Genomic DNA, 17,044 nt, shown 5'->3' with positions numbered 1-17,044 from the left:
TCATCAATTAGCTAAAATTAAAGGGTGTTGTGACCCTAATTAAGTGTGTTTAATAGCTTATGATTTGTATGTGCAATTGAGGCTGTTTTGGGTGAACTTTGGTGTTGATTGTAGGATGGAAAAGTAAAGAAATTAAGAGGAGGTGCTGCTGAAAATTTGTCTGCAAGAACCTTTGGGCAGTCTTAGGAAATCTGCTATATCTTGTTGTAGAAAAGTCAGAATTTAGTTCTGTTTATTGCGTTTGAAACTAGAGTCAGAGTACTATCAACCGTGAAAATTTTAGTCTTTTTCTTAATTCTCATGAATATCTGTGATTTTTCAAAATTGACTAAAATTGCATACCTGTTCTGTCTTTTACTGGATGAAGTAGCAATTTGAGACTCGAATTTGACTGACTTATGGGTTGAATCAACTTTTGGACAAAACATGAAAGTTATAGGGATTTGAGTTAACTTTCTACCTACAACATTTTGGATCAATTGAATCATTTTAGTTTATGATTTGGCCAGAGCATTCCTGACTGCATAAAAACTCTAATTTTCCTGACCTATTTTTCATGTGCTTATGACCATCCAATTTTGATCTTGAAAATATGAGAACTGGGTGTCGATGTCTCATAGAAAATGTAGATCTCTATCTTAGTTTCGAAAGTCCATAAAATTTGTCTCAATCCGATAAGTGTAGCTTCAGTTGTAATCAAAACACCAAAGGATGGCAAAGCTGCCATCTTCATTGTTTCTCGTTGCCTTTTTTTGTTTTCCGTTTTCTTGGTCCGACTTAACATGTACTTCTCAAGTGTTCTAAACCTAATTTCTAACATTCTAAACAAGTATTCAAAACATGGTTTTTAGTCGCACATATTGGCTTTGAACTTAACCATTTTTTATCATTTTTTTTACAAATTATGAGTGTACCTTGCCAATATGGCTTATTATACTTTTTATGCCTTTTTCCTTTGATATAGCAATATAAGTTGTGCAGCTTGCACTTGTGTATGATTGGCTCTTTGTGGACAATATTTGACTGTAAATTTCGAGAGTGGCCAAGGTGCCAGCCCTGAACTGAATTTTGATAAAATGTGACTTGTTTAGGGTGAGTGTTTCTTGCATGTTTGTGTATTAAATGATTGTGTATTTGTTGTGAATATTCGATTGAATGTTAAATGCTTTCTAATGATTGCTAAATTGATTTTCGATGGGCGAGTGTGTACTTTATCACACTCGATCCAAATCAAAGTGAATTTTTAATGATTGAATGCTACTTGTGCATGAATGTAAGCCTTTTGGCTGAAGTGGGCCCTTGCCCTTCATTGTTAGTCGACTCGAGCCAGAAATGGACTCGGTCGGGCGACTGGTGACCCTGGGATAATGTTTGGTATACTCGAGTATGACCACTATGACGACTAGAAAATTCGCTCATATTTGCTTAAAATTCCCTCTTATTTTGATTAAATTACTTTATAATATCTTTACTACTCAATTACTCAATAGTTGCAATAAATCATAGAATTAAGAGTTTTATCCTTAGTTTTATAGTTCGCGTAAGTTAGGGTTTTCTCGTATTTTGGCCATGTGATTAATTGGTGAGGTGTGTGTATTAAATTTGATGGTTAAGAGTGAGTTTTAGATAAGAGAAAGTGTGTGATTAGAAGTGCTAATAATAAGTTAGTGAATCATAAGTGAAAACACTAGTACGCGCGAGTGAAGAAAAATCGACGTGAACCGACGTGCACCGTTTGCTACCGATTGAATACATCACTTGAACACTACTTTATTACCTTAATCTCCTTGTTTTTAATTGAGCTAAGTAGCCCTTAATTAATCCTTAAGTCAGTCACCATTATTGACTAAGGAAAAGGAAGAAAACAAAACAAAACAAAGAAAAGATCTTAAAGTGACAAGTGTTGGAAATTCATGGAAGGTTGACCAAGACATTTTCCTTTCTTCTTATCTTTCCTTTTGGCTAAAATCCTCTTCATTTTGCTTCCTTCTTGGCCAAACTAGAGAGAGAAAAAATAGAGGAGAAACTTCAAATTCTATCTTGGGTTTTGCTTGATTTGGAGAGAAATCAACAAGAACCACAAATCTAATCCGAACAAAGGTGCAACAAGGTGACAAGGAAGTTTGAAGTGGAGTGATTTTGCATAGACAGCACTTGTTTTTGTATTTTCCTTGGAGGTTTGAAGGTATGAAGTTGAGGAAGTTCCTTCTCTTTCTATTCTTGCAATTTATTAGGAAGATGACTTGAAATTGGAAGTTTTATGGAAGATAACCTAGATTTGTGAAGATTAGTGAAATTTCCAGCTTAGGGTTTCATTTTCCAGCCATGAGATGATAAATTTCAGTTTGATTGATATTTTTCAGATTTGATATAAGTTATTTCATCTTTGATTTGGCATGTATATGATTAGTAGAAGCTAGTGTAGTGTGAAGGTGGAATTTCTAGCTTTTAATCGCAATTAGTGATGGTCATATGCAAATTTTAGCTTAAGAAGTACACTTCAGTTCTGCCTGTTTTTGGAACCGATCTGACCTGCATATTTGTACATGATAAAGGCTGAATTAGTTCTTGCTCAAAACATAAAGGTTGTAGGAAATGGAGTTAGTTATCTACCTACAAAATTTCAGTTCAATTGGAGTACTGTAGCTTGTAAAATAGCTAAAATACCCCTGACTGCCAAATGCTCTATTTCGTGGGCAGCTTTCTATTTTCTCTGAGATTTCACATTTTGACCTTGAGAATGCATGAACTGGGTGTCGATATCTTCTTAGAAAATGTAGGTCTCTGTCTTAGCTTCGAAACACCATAAAGTGTACCTCAATCTGATAAGCGTATCTTCAATTGTGACCAAAACGCCAAAAGACGTCAAACCTGCTATTTAGCTATTCATCTTTGAAATTGGTTTCCGGTTGCATTACTAGACTTGCCTTGTATTTGGATGACATTAAACCTAGTTGAAGGGCTATTGTGTTAATATTGCTTATGTGTGACTTTGGGCTGAGTTGAGGAAAATAATGAAGCCATAAATGGCTGGAAAATAGCGAAATACAAAGGGCATGTTGCCCAAATTTCTATTACTTGCTCTTATGAATATTAGTAAGATGTAAGATTTGATTTTAGGGTTAGTTGGATCTCAAGTTACATATGTATCCTTGAATGCACTTCAATAGTTGTATATGAATTATTTTTTACCAAGATTTGGTATCAACTAAGATGAAAAGTGTTAGTTTTATCTCGAAAACTTTGAATTACATTTGCTCACTTCAATTTGGGATTGGTTGTTCTTTCAACTACAGATTCCTAGAATTTTCTTTCGTTATGTTTTTGAGAAATGACTCAAGATTTTTCGTGATTTGGAAGTTCAAATGTTATTATTCACTCTAAAATTGTATTTTCATATTTGCACTAGTAATTTCTAGATTTTTGAAGGTTCATCGAGATTTTGATTAGTCGAATCATAATACCTTATTTTGACTCTAGGTTTCTTTGGTGATCTGGAATATAACCCGGAAGGAAACTTTTGACATATCTCTTGCTCATATTGGTGATGTTTCTTGTGTGTTTGTACAACAAGTGACTACGTGCCTATTTGTGAATGTTTGATTGAATGTTAAATTCTTTCCAAGGATTGTTAAATGGATTTTCGATGGGCGAGTGTGTACTTTATCGCACTCGACCCAAGCCAAAGTGAATTTTCAATGATTGAATGCTATTTGTTCATAAATGTAAGTCTTTTGGCTGAACTGGGCCCTTGCCCTTCGTTGCCAGTCGACTCGAGCCAGAAGCAGACCCGGTCGGGCGGCTGGTGACTCTGGTACAGTGTTTTGGTATACACGAGTATGCCCACGAAGGTTGGTGGAGAACTGGCCAATGAATTGGCTAGTGGCGGGAAACGAAATCAATGAATGAATGTCAAGAACACTAGAGGAGTTTTCACTTGCAAATGTTTTTTTAATAATTGGAGGAATAAGGAAAATGGTTGGTGAGTGAATGAATCAATGACTCCACGTGAGCATGTATCCTTTTAATGAGTGTGTTCTTATTGTTTTTATATTGTAAATGTTTCCCTGATTGGTTGTTCTTAAATGACTAATGGTCTTGTTTAATTACTTGATTATGTGTATGGGAACCTCACTGGATTTTAACACATTCCTTTAGTTTTTATTTTTCTTACAGGGGGTACGAGCGAGGCGTGAGACTGGTACAAGTTAGCGTAATCTAGTTTTTGAAAATTTTGTAATTGTACTCGCACTAGTGCTCAACTAGGGTTGAATGTATCTGGAATTCAACACTTTTGTCATATTTGGGATTGTATGAATGTTTGAGATAGAAATGAAGGTAAGTATACGTCCCAAGTTTGGGAACTGTTATTTCACTTATTCTCGAGGCTATACCTTATTTTATTTGAAGAGAACGAATGAGTCCTGGCAAGAGCTGGACAGACGGTCCGCTAAACCCTGGGGTACGCCCTAGGGAGAGGTGGGGTCGTCACAACCACGAAGGTTAGTGGAGAACGGACCAGTGAATTGGCTAGTGGTGGGAAATAAAATCAATGAATGTATGTCAAGAACACTGGAGGAATTTTCACTTGCAAATATTTTTCTAATATTGGAGGGATAAGGAAAATGGTTGGCGAATGAATGAACGAATGGCTCCACGTGAGCATGTATCCTTTTAATGAGTGTGTTCTCATTGCTTTTATATTATGAATATTTTCTCAATTGATTGTTATTAAATGACTAATGTTCTTGTTTCAATTGCTTGATTATGTATATGGGAATCTCACTAAACTTTAGCTCATCCCTCTATTCCGTTACATTTGTTTTCCTTACAGGGTTTGAGAGCAAGAACGGGTGTTTAGAGGAAGTTGGTTTTGGCCAGCTCAGTATGCTTTCTACCTTCTTAGGGTCAGCCATAAACCCCTAATCAGAGATGATGTGGCCTAAGTACTCCACTTCTATCTGAGTAAATGAGCATTTGCTTCTTTTAGCATATAGTTGGTGTTTGTTCAAGATGTTCAGTACTATTGCCACATGCTCTAGGTGGCTTTCCAAGGTGGGGCTGTACATTAAGATATCATCAAAGAACACCAGAACATACTTCCTTAGTTGTTCTCTGAAAATATAGTTCATAAGACTCTGAAAGGTAGCTGGGGCATTGGTCAACCCAAATGACATGACCTTGAATTTGTATAATCCTTGGTGAGTTCTGAATGTTGTCTTGTGCCTGTCCTCCACCTTAACTCTGATCTGATGATAGCCAGCCCTTAAGTCTATCTTAGTGAAGAATTTGGAGCCCTACAGTTCATCAATCAACTCATCCATCGGTGGCATAGGAAATTTGTCTTTTACTGTCAGCTTATTGAATTGTCTATAGTCAACACAGAACCTCTCGCTTCCATCCTTTTTCTTTACCAACAGTATCAAAGATGCAAAAGAACTGTTGCTGGGTTGTATGAGCCCCATCTGCAATATTTCCTTGACTAATTTCTCTATCTCAGCCTTTTGCACATATGGAAACCTGTATGGCTTGTTCTGAAATGGAGCTGCCCCTTCCTTTAGTGGGATAACATGGTCATGACTCCTAACTGGAGGCATGCCTTGTGGCTTAGAAAACACTTCCCTAAACTGTCTCAATAATTCCTTCATTTCTACTGGTATCTGCTCATATCTTACCCAATCCTCTTCTACTACATAGAGTTGGGCAGTGATTCCATGTGACTGTTTCCTCCTCCATTTAGCTAGTTTACTTCCTTTGATATGTTTCAACTTAAGCATCTCTACTTCTTCTTTTAACACCACTAGTTCTTTTCCATTCAGGGACTTCATAGTTAGTTGTTTGAAATCAAACTCAATGGGACTATATTTGGCCGACCAATCAACTCCTAGCACCATATCACAACTTCCCAACCTAAGTGTATTAAATTGGTGATGGAAATCATGCCCTTGTATATCCCATCCTACCATCTTTTGTAGTTGTCTGGATTCTAATTTCTCCCCATTTGCCACGTTGACTGTCAAGGGTGCCCCAATAGTCTGCATTCATAAAGTTTCTGTGAATTTTTCATTTAGGAAGCAATGAGTACTGCCACTGTCAATAAGAATTAGTATTTCCCTCCTTCCTAGTTTACCCTTCATTTTAATAGTCTTCTGCTCATTTCCCCCTGCTAACGCATGAATGGAAACTTCTATGTTCTCATTACTAAGCTCTCCCTTAGGACAGTCACAAAACTCTTCAGTATTCCCCTTGCCCTTCAAATGAGTCACCAGATTCAACAGGCTTATCTACCACTATGAAGTGTATATGAGCCTGTTTGCAGACATGTACCAGGGTATAGGGTTCAGAACATTTAAAACACAACCACTTTCTCTCCTGTAACTAAATTCAGAATGAGTGATTCCTTTAAATTGGTTGGCTGAGTGGGTCCCTGTCTTGGTGTTCTTATTGGGAATGAGCTCTGGTTTCTAGTTTTGTATGTTAGGCCATTTCACCTTATTCTGTAGGGTAGAGATCTGTAAATGAGATGGGGTGGGATATTTCTGTATGATCTTTTCCTGTGCTTTCCTAATGGCTTCTAGATTTTTTTCCTGCAGTTTAGCAACTTCAATAGCATCTGCTAAAGTAAGGGGCTTGGTCATCCTAACCATGTTAACAATTTCACTCTTCAAGCCACTAAGGAAATAGGATCTATAATGAGAATTAGGTTGTCCAAGACGGGAGGACATTACCAGGGATTTCAGCAACTCAAACCTCTCCAAGTACTCTGCTACACTTCCAGTCTACACCAGCTTGTTGAACTCCTCTATAGCCTCTTATGGATCTCCTTCTCCAAACCTCTCACAAACAGCCACTGCTAGTTCATTCCATGGAACTGTTCCTCTCTCATGGTACATTCTAGGGAACCAGATGTCTGCCTTGTCCATAAGGTAGAGTTGCGCAATATCAGATTTCAACTCTTCCTCTACTCCATGGATCTGGAAGTATTTGTTAGCTCTTCTGACCCATTCCCTGGGATTTGCCCCATCAAACAAAGGAAAGTCCATCCTATGCAATTTAGCTCCCCCTCTTCCTTCTGATCTTTGATACTTCTTCTTGACCACATCTACCATCTGGTCATTCCCAGAATTGCCTCCCTCTACTTCCTTCCCTTTATCACTCAGTTTGGACATAATCTGTGCCATCATATTTATCATTCCCTCATATTTTTGATCCAGATTCTTAATGGCCTTCTCAGTGCTCTCCTGCCTATGCTCCATTGTCCTCACAGCCTGTTTTATTCCATCATTTCTATTGGCAAACATCCTCACGACACTCCCAGTTCTGTTAGATCCTTTTTTAGCATCTCTTCCCGAGTGTTAGCCATCCTAATAGCTCATAGTTGAGCTCTGATACCACTGTCATGGTTCTGAGCAGGATCAAGGATAATGGAACAAGACAATAATTAAAATAGCAAGATAGAATCCTGAGAAATTAACAGGAAATAATAATTGGCAAGAAACCAGTTCAATGGTGATATATTGATAAACACAAATGAGGTTACAGAGTATGGTGGGAAAAGAGAAGAAGATGAACAAGTAAGAAGGAAAACTCGGAGAAAGGAACAATGAATTGAGAATGATCCCTATCTATTTGATTACAAGGATATTCTGCCTATGCCATCACTAAATCTGCCTATATAAAGCTAAAACTAATAACTAACTCCTTATCACTACTAATCCAACTCGAACACGTGGCCTTCTTGTGCCAAACTTGCAAAATGAGTGGATTAATGCTTTAATCTGTGGTATTTTGAAGGATATTGATATGTGAAATTCATGTACGAGATAAAGAAAAAGCAAGGATTGTATGGAGGATAAAGTACATAAGAAACTAGGAGCAAAAATGAAGAAAAATGAAGGAATTGAAAAATCTGGAAATTGAAGAGCACGGATCCGAGCTCGGATCCGTGTGGACCAAGGGAGATCCGAGCCCTCGTCTATATTTCTGGAGCACTGGATCCGAGGCCAGTAGATCTGATCTCGGATCTATTTGAGAAAGGACTCGGATCATCCATGATCCGAGATCGGATCGTACTGCATCCCTCGGATCTGCCTCTCTCCTCTGCAAGTGGCACAACCGGTTTTCTTTCTTTTCACACTACTTTCTAGCCATATTTGGTGAAAAAATTCGGTGGCACATGCTTCTGAAGCAAAAAGAAAGACAATATGATTTATTGTCAAGTCAAAACAACATTTCTTTTGACTTTATTAACAAATTTGAGATTTTGAAATCATGAGAGGAGAAAAAAAGAACTTGCCATCAGCTTTTATGCAGAACAAGAGGGAGAAGTCATAGGATATACAGGGACAGACGGAGCTAGTTTTCTTCTTGTAACATTTTCTCTCTAACTAGAAGTTCTTAAAGGAGCACTTGGAGACTTCATCTTGTAATCATCTAGTGCAAGTCATAGCAGAAATTGGAGGGCTGCACCATTAACTTGGTTAAGCTTTTTTTTATCCTTCTTGTACTTGTAACTTTTGATGTTTTTCATTAATGAAGTTATTAGTTTGATTGTTATATCATTCATGAGTAGCTAAATTTCTATATCTAGGGAGTAGATAAAACTTATGGCCAAGTGATATGAATTGAATGTGATTTACACTTGTTGTGTCTTGTATTAACTTGTCTACTTGTGCATGCTTGATTACTTGTTGTTTGATCACCAATAGCAGGTTTATAGTTGTATTACTCATTGAAAAATGGTAAAAACCATGGAATAACATGAGTAGAGCTTGAGTTGTAAGTTCATGAGAATAGACATACATTCAAGTGGATGAAATCTGCATTTCATGCATGAACAAGAACAGAGTTAGTTATTTACCAAGAGATTAGGAAAAATTAAACTGTTCTAAGACCATTATTATCATGAGAATGAGATTTTGGTATTTTTGAAAATGAATCCCTGGTTAAACAAGAGTAGTAACAAGTATTAAATTCATTCATTTCGATCTTTTGTGTCATAAGTGAAATCGACATCCCTAGATTCAATCCTTGGTGAAATTTCTCCATTTGTATCTTGTATTTGGTAAATCAGATTTGTAGATAGTAGCAATTTAATTTTTCTGCTCAAATTCATTGTAAGTCTAAATAATAGAGAAAATAAGGACCTGGTACTTGTATACATTGCTCCTCGTGGGATCGACCCAATACATGCCCTAAACTACTAATTTGACATGTATACTTGCAGTCAAACGGGTGTAAATCGGATTGTAACTTGCATGTATATTAAAAGCCCGTCACCCAGATTCTAAATGATCCTTAGAACCTTAATCCCAACTTTTATTACCATATAATCATCTTAAACATCTTAAATTACATATACGTAGATATATATATATATATATATACTTTAGTCAAAATAATTATATGAGCCTTAATTTCACCATTTGGGGAAATAAATAAGTCTATAATATCTCAGGAGCTGAGGGAGTTTTGGCGAAGAATCCAAGTACCGAAGTGTGAACTCTAAAAAAATTTTTAGGTGAGTGTTTCCATATTTGTGTGTTTAAATTGCCTATGTGTTACTTAAATGATATTTATATGATTATGCCAGTGCTTTATTGTAAAGTGTTTTCAATTGTCCCTCGCCTTCTAAGTCAGAAGTGTACTTTATCGCACTTGACTTAGTTTGTGATTGAAGGTAGATAATTGACCAAGTGTTATTGTAAGTGTGCATGACTGTAAGCTGTGTACATACTTTATCGGACCGGCTGAACTGGACCCTAAAATCCTCTGTTCAACGGGCTATTCGAGCCAACAAAAGGGTTTGGTCGAATAGGACGGTAGTTTGGATAAGTGTATTGGTATGCTCGAGTAATACCACGAGGTAGCAGATTACTGATATGGACATCTAAGTGAGGGAAATGTTTACTATTTTGGAGGTTAGAAGAAGGAGTTCGGCAAAGTGTGTAGTGCATTGAAGTGGCTCTAATACGAGCATTGTATCCTTTTAACAGTGATTATTCAGTGAAGTGTTTTCTTATTTGTTTAATTTTGCTACTTATTTAAGTATTTAATTGATGGTTGCTTGTGTAACCTCACTGGGCTTCGCTCAATCCCCTTAGTTGTTTTTCTTATAGGAGTGAAGGACGAGTGTGGAGATTAGCCAGAAATTTAAGCCCGAGACTTGAATTGTACTTGGATAAATCCCTTTGTATATAATGTTATGGTTTTGCCAACTTTGTTATCTTTAAGGGTTGTACATATTAAATGTTGTAGGTTAAGACAACTTTTGTTTTCTTTTCATATGTATCTAAGTATGATGGACTGCTAATAGCTTTAGTTAGTGAAATGTTATCTCTGAAGTTAATGTGATTAAATGAGTGAGTCCTGGCGAGAGTCAGGCTGGTGGTCCACTTAATCCTTTGGTTCGCCTTAGGGTGTAGTGGGGTCATTACCCACATTGGCTTAACTGCTAATATTTTATGACAAATCTGAAAGGAAAGGAATAAGAGGGAATTTGAGAACCTGACCAACTATCAGCCATGCAGAATCATTAGAAAGCACATAAAGAATGGTTGGAACAAGAAGGAACAGAATTAAAAAAAATGTGAGATTGAGCACAACAAAAACAACATTCGGCCAGCAGGAGCAATGCCAGGAGCAAGAGGATTAGGAAACAATAGTCCTGAGAGTGGCAACAACAAGTCAACAAAGGCAAGCTCTACTTGGAGTTGGAGTTACAACCACGAAGCTGCCAAACACAAGTATTACCTTTTGGGCAATAAAGGAGAGAAGCTCAAGAAATAAAAATATTGATGGAGCTATGGCAATCAAACTAGTTTTGCGCAAAGCAGTGGAAAAATAGTGGAGTAGAATCAAGATCCAAGTTCGAAATAAGGAACTTTTGAGAAAGCTTAAATATTAGAGACCTCTTGAAAGCAGAATGGCAACTCTAATTGAGGACATCCTAAGTTTACATTATTTCGAATGTGCTATTTTTGTCTTGTTAATGAAGATAGTAATGATATTAGTGGAAAACTTAGCTCCTATGCTTTAGGCATTCTTTTGGATGAGAAAGCGATCATTCATCAGTATCATTGAACACAAATTGTACAGCTCTTCCAGCCTTTGTTCGTTTCTGTAAATTTTTTACTATTAATAAAATTATCTTAACGTTAAAAAAAGACCAATTACCACATTGATTATAGTATAAGAATATGCATAAAAATTGAAATATTGCATAGGTCATCACATTTTCACAATTGATCTGTATAAAGATGCTTTGAAATGTTAAATAAGCATAATGGAACTAAACATCAACAAACAATATCACAAATTCACCATCTAAAAATTCCCAAAAAATTCAAGAAATGCTCAAATGGTAAAATTCAAACTATCAAGTTACATTTAAGAAACTTACCTCGAATTGATAACGTGAAGTTTTGTGGTGTAAATGATGGAAACCCCTCAAAATTTCACTCAAATTGGTCCCCTAATGATTAAAATTTAGAATTGAAAACCCTATGATTAAGAGCTGCAATCCAAAAGTTGAAGAGTTTTTGGATGATTTTGATTCGTAAAAGTTGTTCTATCAGATGTTTGAGGTGTTTGTATGGTGAATTAAAACAAGAAAAATCAGTGAAAATGGAGATTTGATGAAATGTGTGTGCAATGGAGCGGGTTCTTCAGGAAAGGGAATGGAAAAAATGAAGAACAAGTTTCAAATATGCTTTTTGAAGACAAACCTTCAGGATCAGTGACCTAGATTTGTGTGGTAACCTCGCGGACCCCCCGCTAATCCTAGAGGTTTGTACTAAAGTGTAGATCTACACTTTAGTCATTTTTCACGCAATTCCCTCATTTTTCGAAATATGATTCAGACCACTTTTTAACAAAGTTTAACACTTCAAACAAGTTCAAAATGATCCAAATATAATACCTAACCCCATTTCAAGAATCATAAATAAGTTTCCGTCCCATTGAAAGTGTCATATTTTCTATTGTAGAATGTCTTAAAATATTTGTCACGTTGAGAAAGTCAAAACATTTTCTAGTCTTTCTTTTCAATATAGCCCGTCCCTCTAGTCATATGCATGTTACCATTCAAATTCAAATTTTGAATTTGTTGGGGTAAATTGGAAAGAGAAACACAAACATCATAATCAAACCACTATTTTTGAAAAGTTGGATTCCCAAAATATGATCAAATAATTGAGACAGAGGGAGTAAAATGCAAATTGAGGGATTAAGTTTCTTATTCACTTAGTTCCTCGCCGAACCTCAAAAATTGACTTTTGCCTCTTTTCTTGAACTCTTCAAAACAAACATAACAAACACATTTCAAAACACAAAACATGTGACAGCCCCACCTCCCCCTAAGGCGAACCAGAGGGTTCGGCGGGCCGCCTGCCCAACTCTCGCCGGGACTCAGTCGATCACTACAGTCCTCAAACAATTACAAGATAAAGTCTCAAATAAAAATCAAATATTCCAAAAACTTTACATATCAAAAGCGAAGCGTCCACGCTTCCACTGCCACTCTGATCCTTGATCACAATTATTATACAGGAGGAAGTCCAAATCTTGACTATTACACATCCAATCAATTCTAAACGTTCAATACAATCCCGATATGAATGATTACACAAAAGGAATCCAAATTCAATCCATACATGAGATAATCCATGAATAAACACTACAAGCCACTCCTTCGCCTTGAGCCCTGTGGAGGGGAATAAAACATTTTTGGGGTGAGCTAGAAGCTCAGCGAGTAACCAGTAAAATCAGTTATCAAATCAGTTTCACAATCGTTCATTTCAATGATGTCATTTCAATATGGAATATCAATAATGCACGAAACATTTACAATGGAAAGCGATAGTAACATTAATGAAAAGGATACGTTCGTTCTCCTGTCATTTTATTTCATTTAGTTTCATTCGTGCATTCATTCACCCTGTCCCTGGCTTTTGGCCAGGCTCCACCAACCTACAAGGTAATACTCGAGTATACCGAAACGTTCACCCAAGTCCCTAATCGCCCGACCGAGTCCATTTCTGGCTCGAGACGACCGGTAACAAGGGGCAATGGCCAGTTCAGCCCAAAAGGCTTACATTCATGCACAATTAACATTTCAATCGCTCAATCATTAAAATTTCACAATCACTTAGGCTAAGTGCGATAAAGTACACACTCGCCTCGAAAACTCGTTTAGCAATCATTGAAAGCAAAAGCAATAACAACAAGACACTGATATGCAAGCACGCATGATATGTAAGAAAACAGTTCCAAAATTAACTTTGAAAACAGCTCAAAAGTAAATAATGCGGGAAAGCGGTTCATAAATAATTTTAGAAAGAGTTTGAGGTCACTCACCTCCACGGCTCACAATCCTCGTCCAATATAGCCAATTCCATCATTCAAGTCCAAGCCTTTCACTTGAAACTTAAGGTAACCAACGCTATTAAAAATCGGACAGCATTTCCCCTTAATTCCTTTCTTTTCCAAACTACAATCAAACCCAATCACATAGCAATTAACCACAATTGCTCAAAACCAGAAAACAGTTTTGACGTCCTTTTGCGGTAATGGCACCAAAGGTACTACGAGTATCGGATGGAGGTCCAAGACCCACCGTTTCGAAGCTAAGAACCAGGGCTACAACAATGTAGAAGGCCACTCAGTCCAAATCCTAGTACAACTAGGTCAAAAATGCAGAATACCAAACCAGAACCGTAATTACAGGTTTACAAATCACACAATGCTGTAATTCGCCCAACTCAGTCTACACAGGTCCAAATGCATTGATTCCAAAGGCATATGATAGCTAAGACATCAAGCTACATTTCATCAGAAGACACCAACATCCAAATCCAAAGCAATTCCAGTCAAAACAACCCATTACAGGCGCAGTTCTAACATCCTGATGAACCCAGAACAGCAACAGTAAAATCGACATATCTCACTCTACACTAATCCAAATGACCTGAAATTTTGTAGGCATCTCAAACACATCAATACCTACAACTTTCATATTTTAAGCAAAGGCCAATTCGGCCTCTAACCATATGATCCAAAACCGGACAGAAAAGGGGGTTATGAAACCCTAACTTTTCACAATTCAATCCAAACCCAAAATTGATTGCAATTTCCTATCATATACATCCACTAGAGTCATAACCCCTTATTACCATCCATCAGAAGCAACCACAACATCATAATCACATTAAACCAGAAAATTCCTCAAAAAAAATAAAAACTTCACCAAATCATTCCAAACCAAGAAATAAACCACAATTTCCAACACTATAGCCACCATTAGGCATCAATTAAACATCATTAGGTGTAAGAGGATGTTCAATCATCACTTACCTAGTAAACAAGAGAAGAGGAGTTGTAGACCACCTTAGCTCTTCCAAAAACTTCACCAAACTCACCACTAACACTAAATGGAAAGATTGTATGGAGTGGAAACTAGTTTGTGTGATTGATTTGGATGATTTGAGCTAGTGGAAAGCTTGAAGATTGAAGAAGTTTTCTTCCTTCTTGGCAAGAGAGAGGGCCGGCCACAAGGTGAAAGAAAATGGTGATTTTTTGTGAAATTTTTAGATATTTAACCAATTTTGGTCAAAAGTCAAAAAAGGTCATAACCCCCTTTTCTGTCCGGTTTTGGATCATATGGTTAGAGGCCGAATTGGCCTTTACTTAAAATATAAAAGTTGTAGGTATTGATGTGTTTGAGATGCCTACAAAATTTCAGGTCATTTGGATTAGTGTAGAGTGAGATATGTCGATTTTACTGTTGCTATTCTGGGTTCATCAGGATGTTAGAACTGCGCCTGTAATGGGTTGTTTTGACTGGAATTGCTTTGGATTTGGATGTTGGTGTCTTCTGATGAAATGTAGCTTGATGTCTTAGCTATCATATTCCTTTGGAATCAATGCATTTGGACCTGTGTAGACTGAGTTGGACGAATTACAGAATTGTGTGATTTGTAAACCTGCAATTACGGTTCTGGTTTGGTATTCTGCATTTTTGACCTAGTTGTGCTAGGATTTGGACTGAGTGGCCTTCTACATTGTTGTAGCCTTGGTTCTTACCTTCGAAACGGTGGGTCTTGGACCTCCATCCGATACTCGTAGTACCTTTGGTGCCATTACCGCAAAAGGACGTCAAAACTGTTTTCTGGTTTTGAGCAATTGTGGTTAATTGCTATGTGATTGGGTTTGATTGTAGTTTGGAAAAGAAAGGAATTAAGGGGAAATGCTGTCCAATTTTTAATAGTGTTGGTTACCTTAAGTTTCAAGTGAAAGGCTTGGACTTGAATGATGGAATTGGCTATATTGGACGAGGATTGTGAGCCGTGGAGGTGAGTGACCTCAAACTCTTTCTAAAATTATTTATGAACCGCTTTCCCGCATTATTTACTTTTGAGCTGTTTTCAAAGTTAATTTTGGAACTGTTTTCTTACATATCATGCGTGCTTGCATATCAGTGTCTTGTTGTTATTGCTTTTGCTTTCAATGATTGCTAAACGAGTTTTCGAGGCGAGTGTGTACTTTATCGCACTTAGCCTAAGTGATTGTGAAATTTTAATGATTGAGCGATTGAAATGTTAATTGTGCATGAATGTAAGCCTTTTGGGCTGAACTGGCCATTGCCCCTTGTTACCGGTCGTCTCGAGCCAGAAACGGACTCGGTCGGGCGATTAGGGACTTGGGTGAACGTTTCGGTATACTCGAGTATTACCTTGTAGGTTGGTGGAGCCTGGCCAAAAGCCAGGGACGGGGTGAATGAATGCACGAATGAAACTACATGAAATGAAATGACAGGAGAACGAACGTATCCTTTTCATGAATGTTACTATCGCTTTCCATTGTAAATGTTTCGTGCATTATTGATATTCCATATTGAAATGAACGATTGTGAAACTGATTTGATAACTGATTTTACTGGTTACTCGCTGAGCTTCTAGCTCACCCCAAAAATGTTTTATTCCCCTCCACAGGGCTCAAGGCGAAGGAGTGGCTTGTAGTGTTTATTCATGGATTATCTCATGTATGGATTGAATTTGGATTCCTTTTGTGTAATCATTCATATCGGGATTGTATTGAACGTTTAGAATTGATTGGATGTGTAATAGTCAAGATTTGGACTTCCTCCTGTATAATAATTGTGATCAAGGATCAGAGTGGCAGTGGAAGCGTGGACGCTTCGCTTTTGATATGTAAAGTTTTTGGAATATTTGATTTTTATTTGAGACTTTATCTTGTAATTGTTTGAGGACTGTAGTGATCGACTGAGTCCCGGCGAGAGCTGGGCAGGCGGCCCGCCGAACCCTCTGGTTCGCCTTAGGGGGAGGTGGGGCTGTCACAGTTGGTATCAGAGCTTAGGCTTCAGATCTCTGTAGTGTATCCTAGGCTTGAAGTTTAGGATGCCGGACTGTGGGTTTGGTTTGCAATATTAGTGAGTCTTGCGGGATATCTCGACTTGATTGGTACAAGAGGGAATGTCGAGGACGACATTCTTTTAAGGAGCGGAGATTGTGACGCCCTGAAAAGTATGAGTGTGAGAACCCGTTTTTTTCCCTAATATTTTCCTAGGGTTTTTCCCTTTCATGGCATGTTTTCTGCATTTTCTGGCTTAGAAAAATTTTCTTGGTGAATTTTATGAGTAATTATAGTGTTTAGATGCTTTTTCAAGCATTGTAGAGTTTTTGAAAAATTACGGATATATTATGGACGTGGGACCCACTAGTGCGACAAGTTCGGAAAAATTCGGCCAATTAGGTTAAATTCCGGATACTGTGTAAAATTTATCGGGTGTTAAGAGATAAGTAGAGTGTGTGAAATGATTGAGAGAGAAAAGAAAGGATAGGAATGCATTAATGGAGTGCCACGTGTCACTTGGTGATTGGTTTTGACTTAAGAACACTATTCACCTTTTTTGACTTTTGACCAAAATTGGTTAAATATCTAAAAATTTCACAAAAAAAATAAAAACTTCACCAAATCATTCCAAACCAAGAAATAAACCACAATTTCCAACACTATAGCCACCATT

At 37.3% G+C, this 17,044-nt stretch overlaps 1 protein-coding gene across 1 annotated transcript; it reads right to left on the bottom strand.

Annotated features, from left to right (window-relative positions):
* Positions 1–5,297: 5,297 nt before the first annotated feature.
* Positions 5,298–6,725, bottom strand: LOC113760028. The gene is made up of 3 exons (XM_027302606.1): positions 6,492–6,725; positions 6,131–6,251; positions 5,298–6,013 (listed from the first exon to the last, which is right to left on the bottom strand). The coding sequence occupies exons 1-3, from the start codon at positions 6,723–6,725 to the stop codon at positions 5,298–5,300; spliced, it is 1,071 nt and encodes a 356-aa protein (XP_027158407.1).
* Positions 6,726–17,044: the final 10,319 nt, after the last annotated feature.

Source organism: Coffea eugenioides, chromosome 2 (assembly GCF_003713205.1).
Source record: "Coffea eugenioides isolate CCC68of chromosome 2, Ceug_1.0, whole genome shotgun sequence".
Classification (NCBI taxonomy): domain Eukaryota; kingdom Viridiplantae; phylum Streptophyta; class Magnoliopsida; order Gentianales; family Rubiaceae; genus Coffea; species Coffea eugenioides.
Note: the sequence above shows the minus strand (reverse complement) of the source record. Positions and strands in the feature narration are given on the sequence as shown.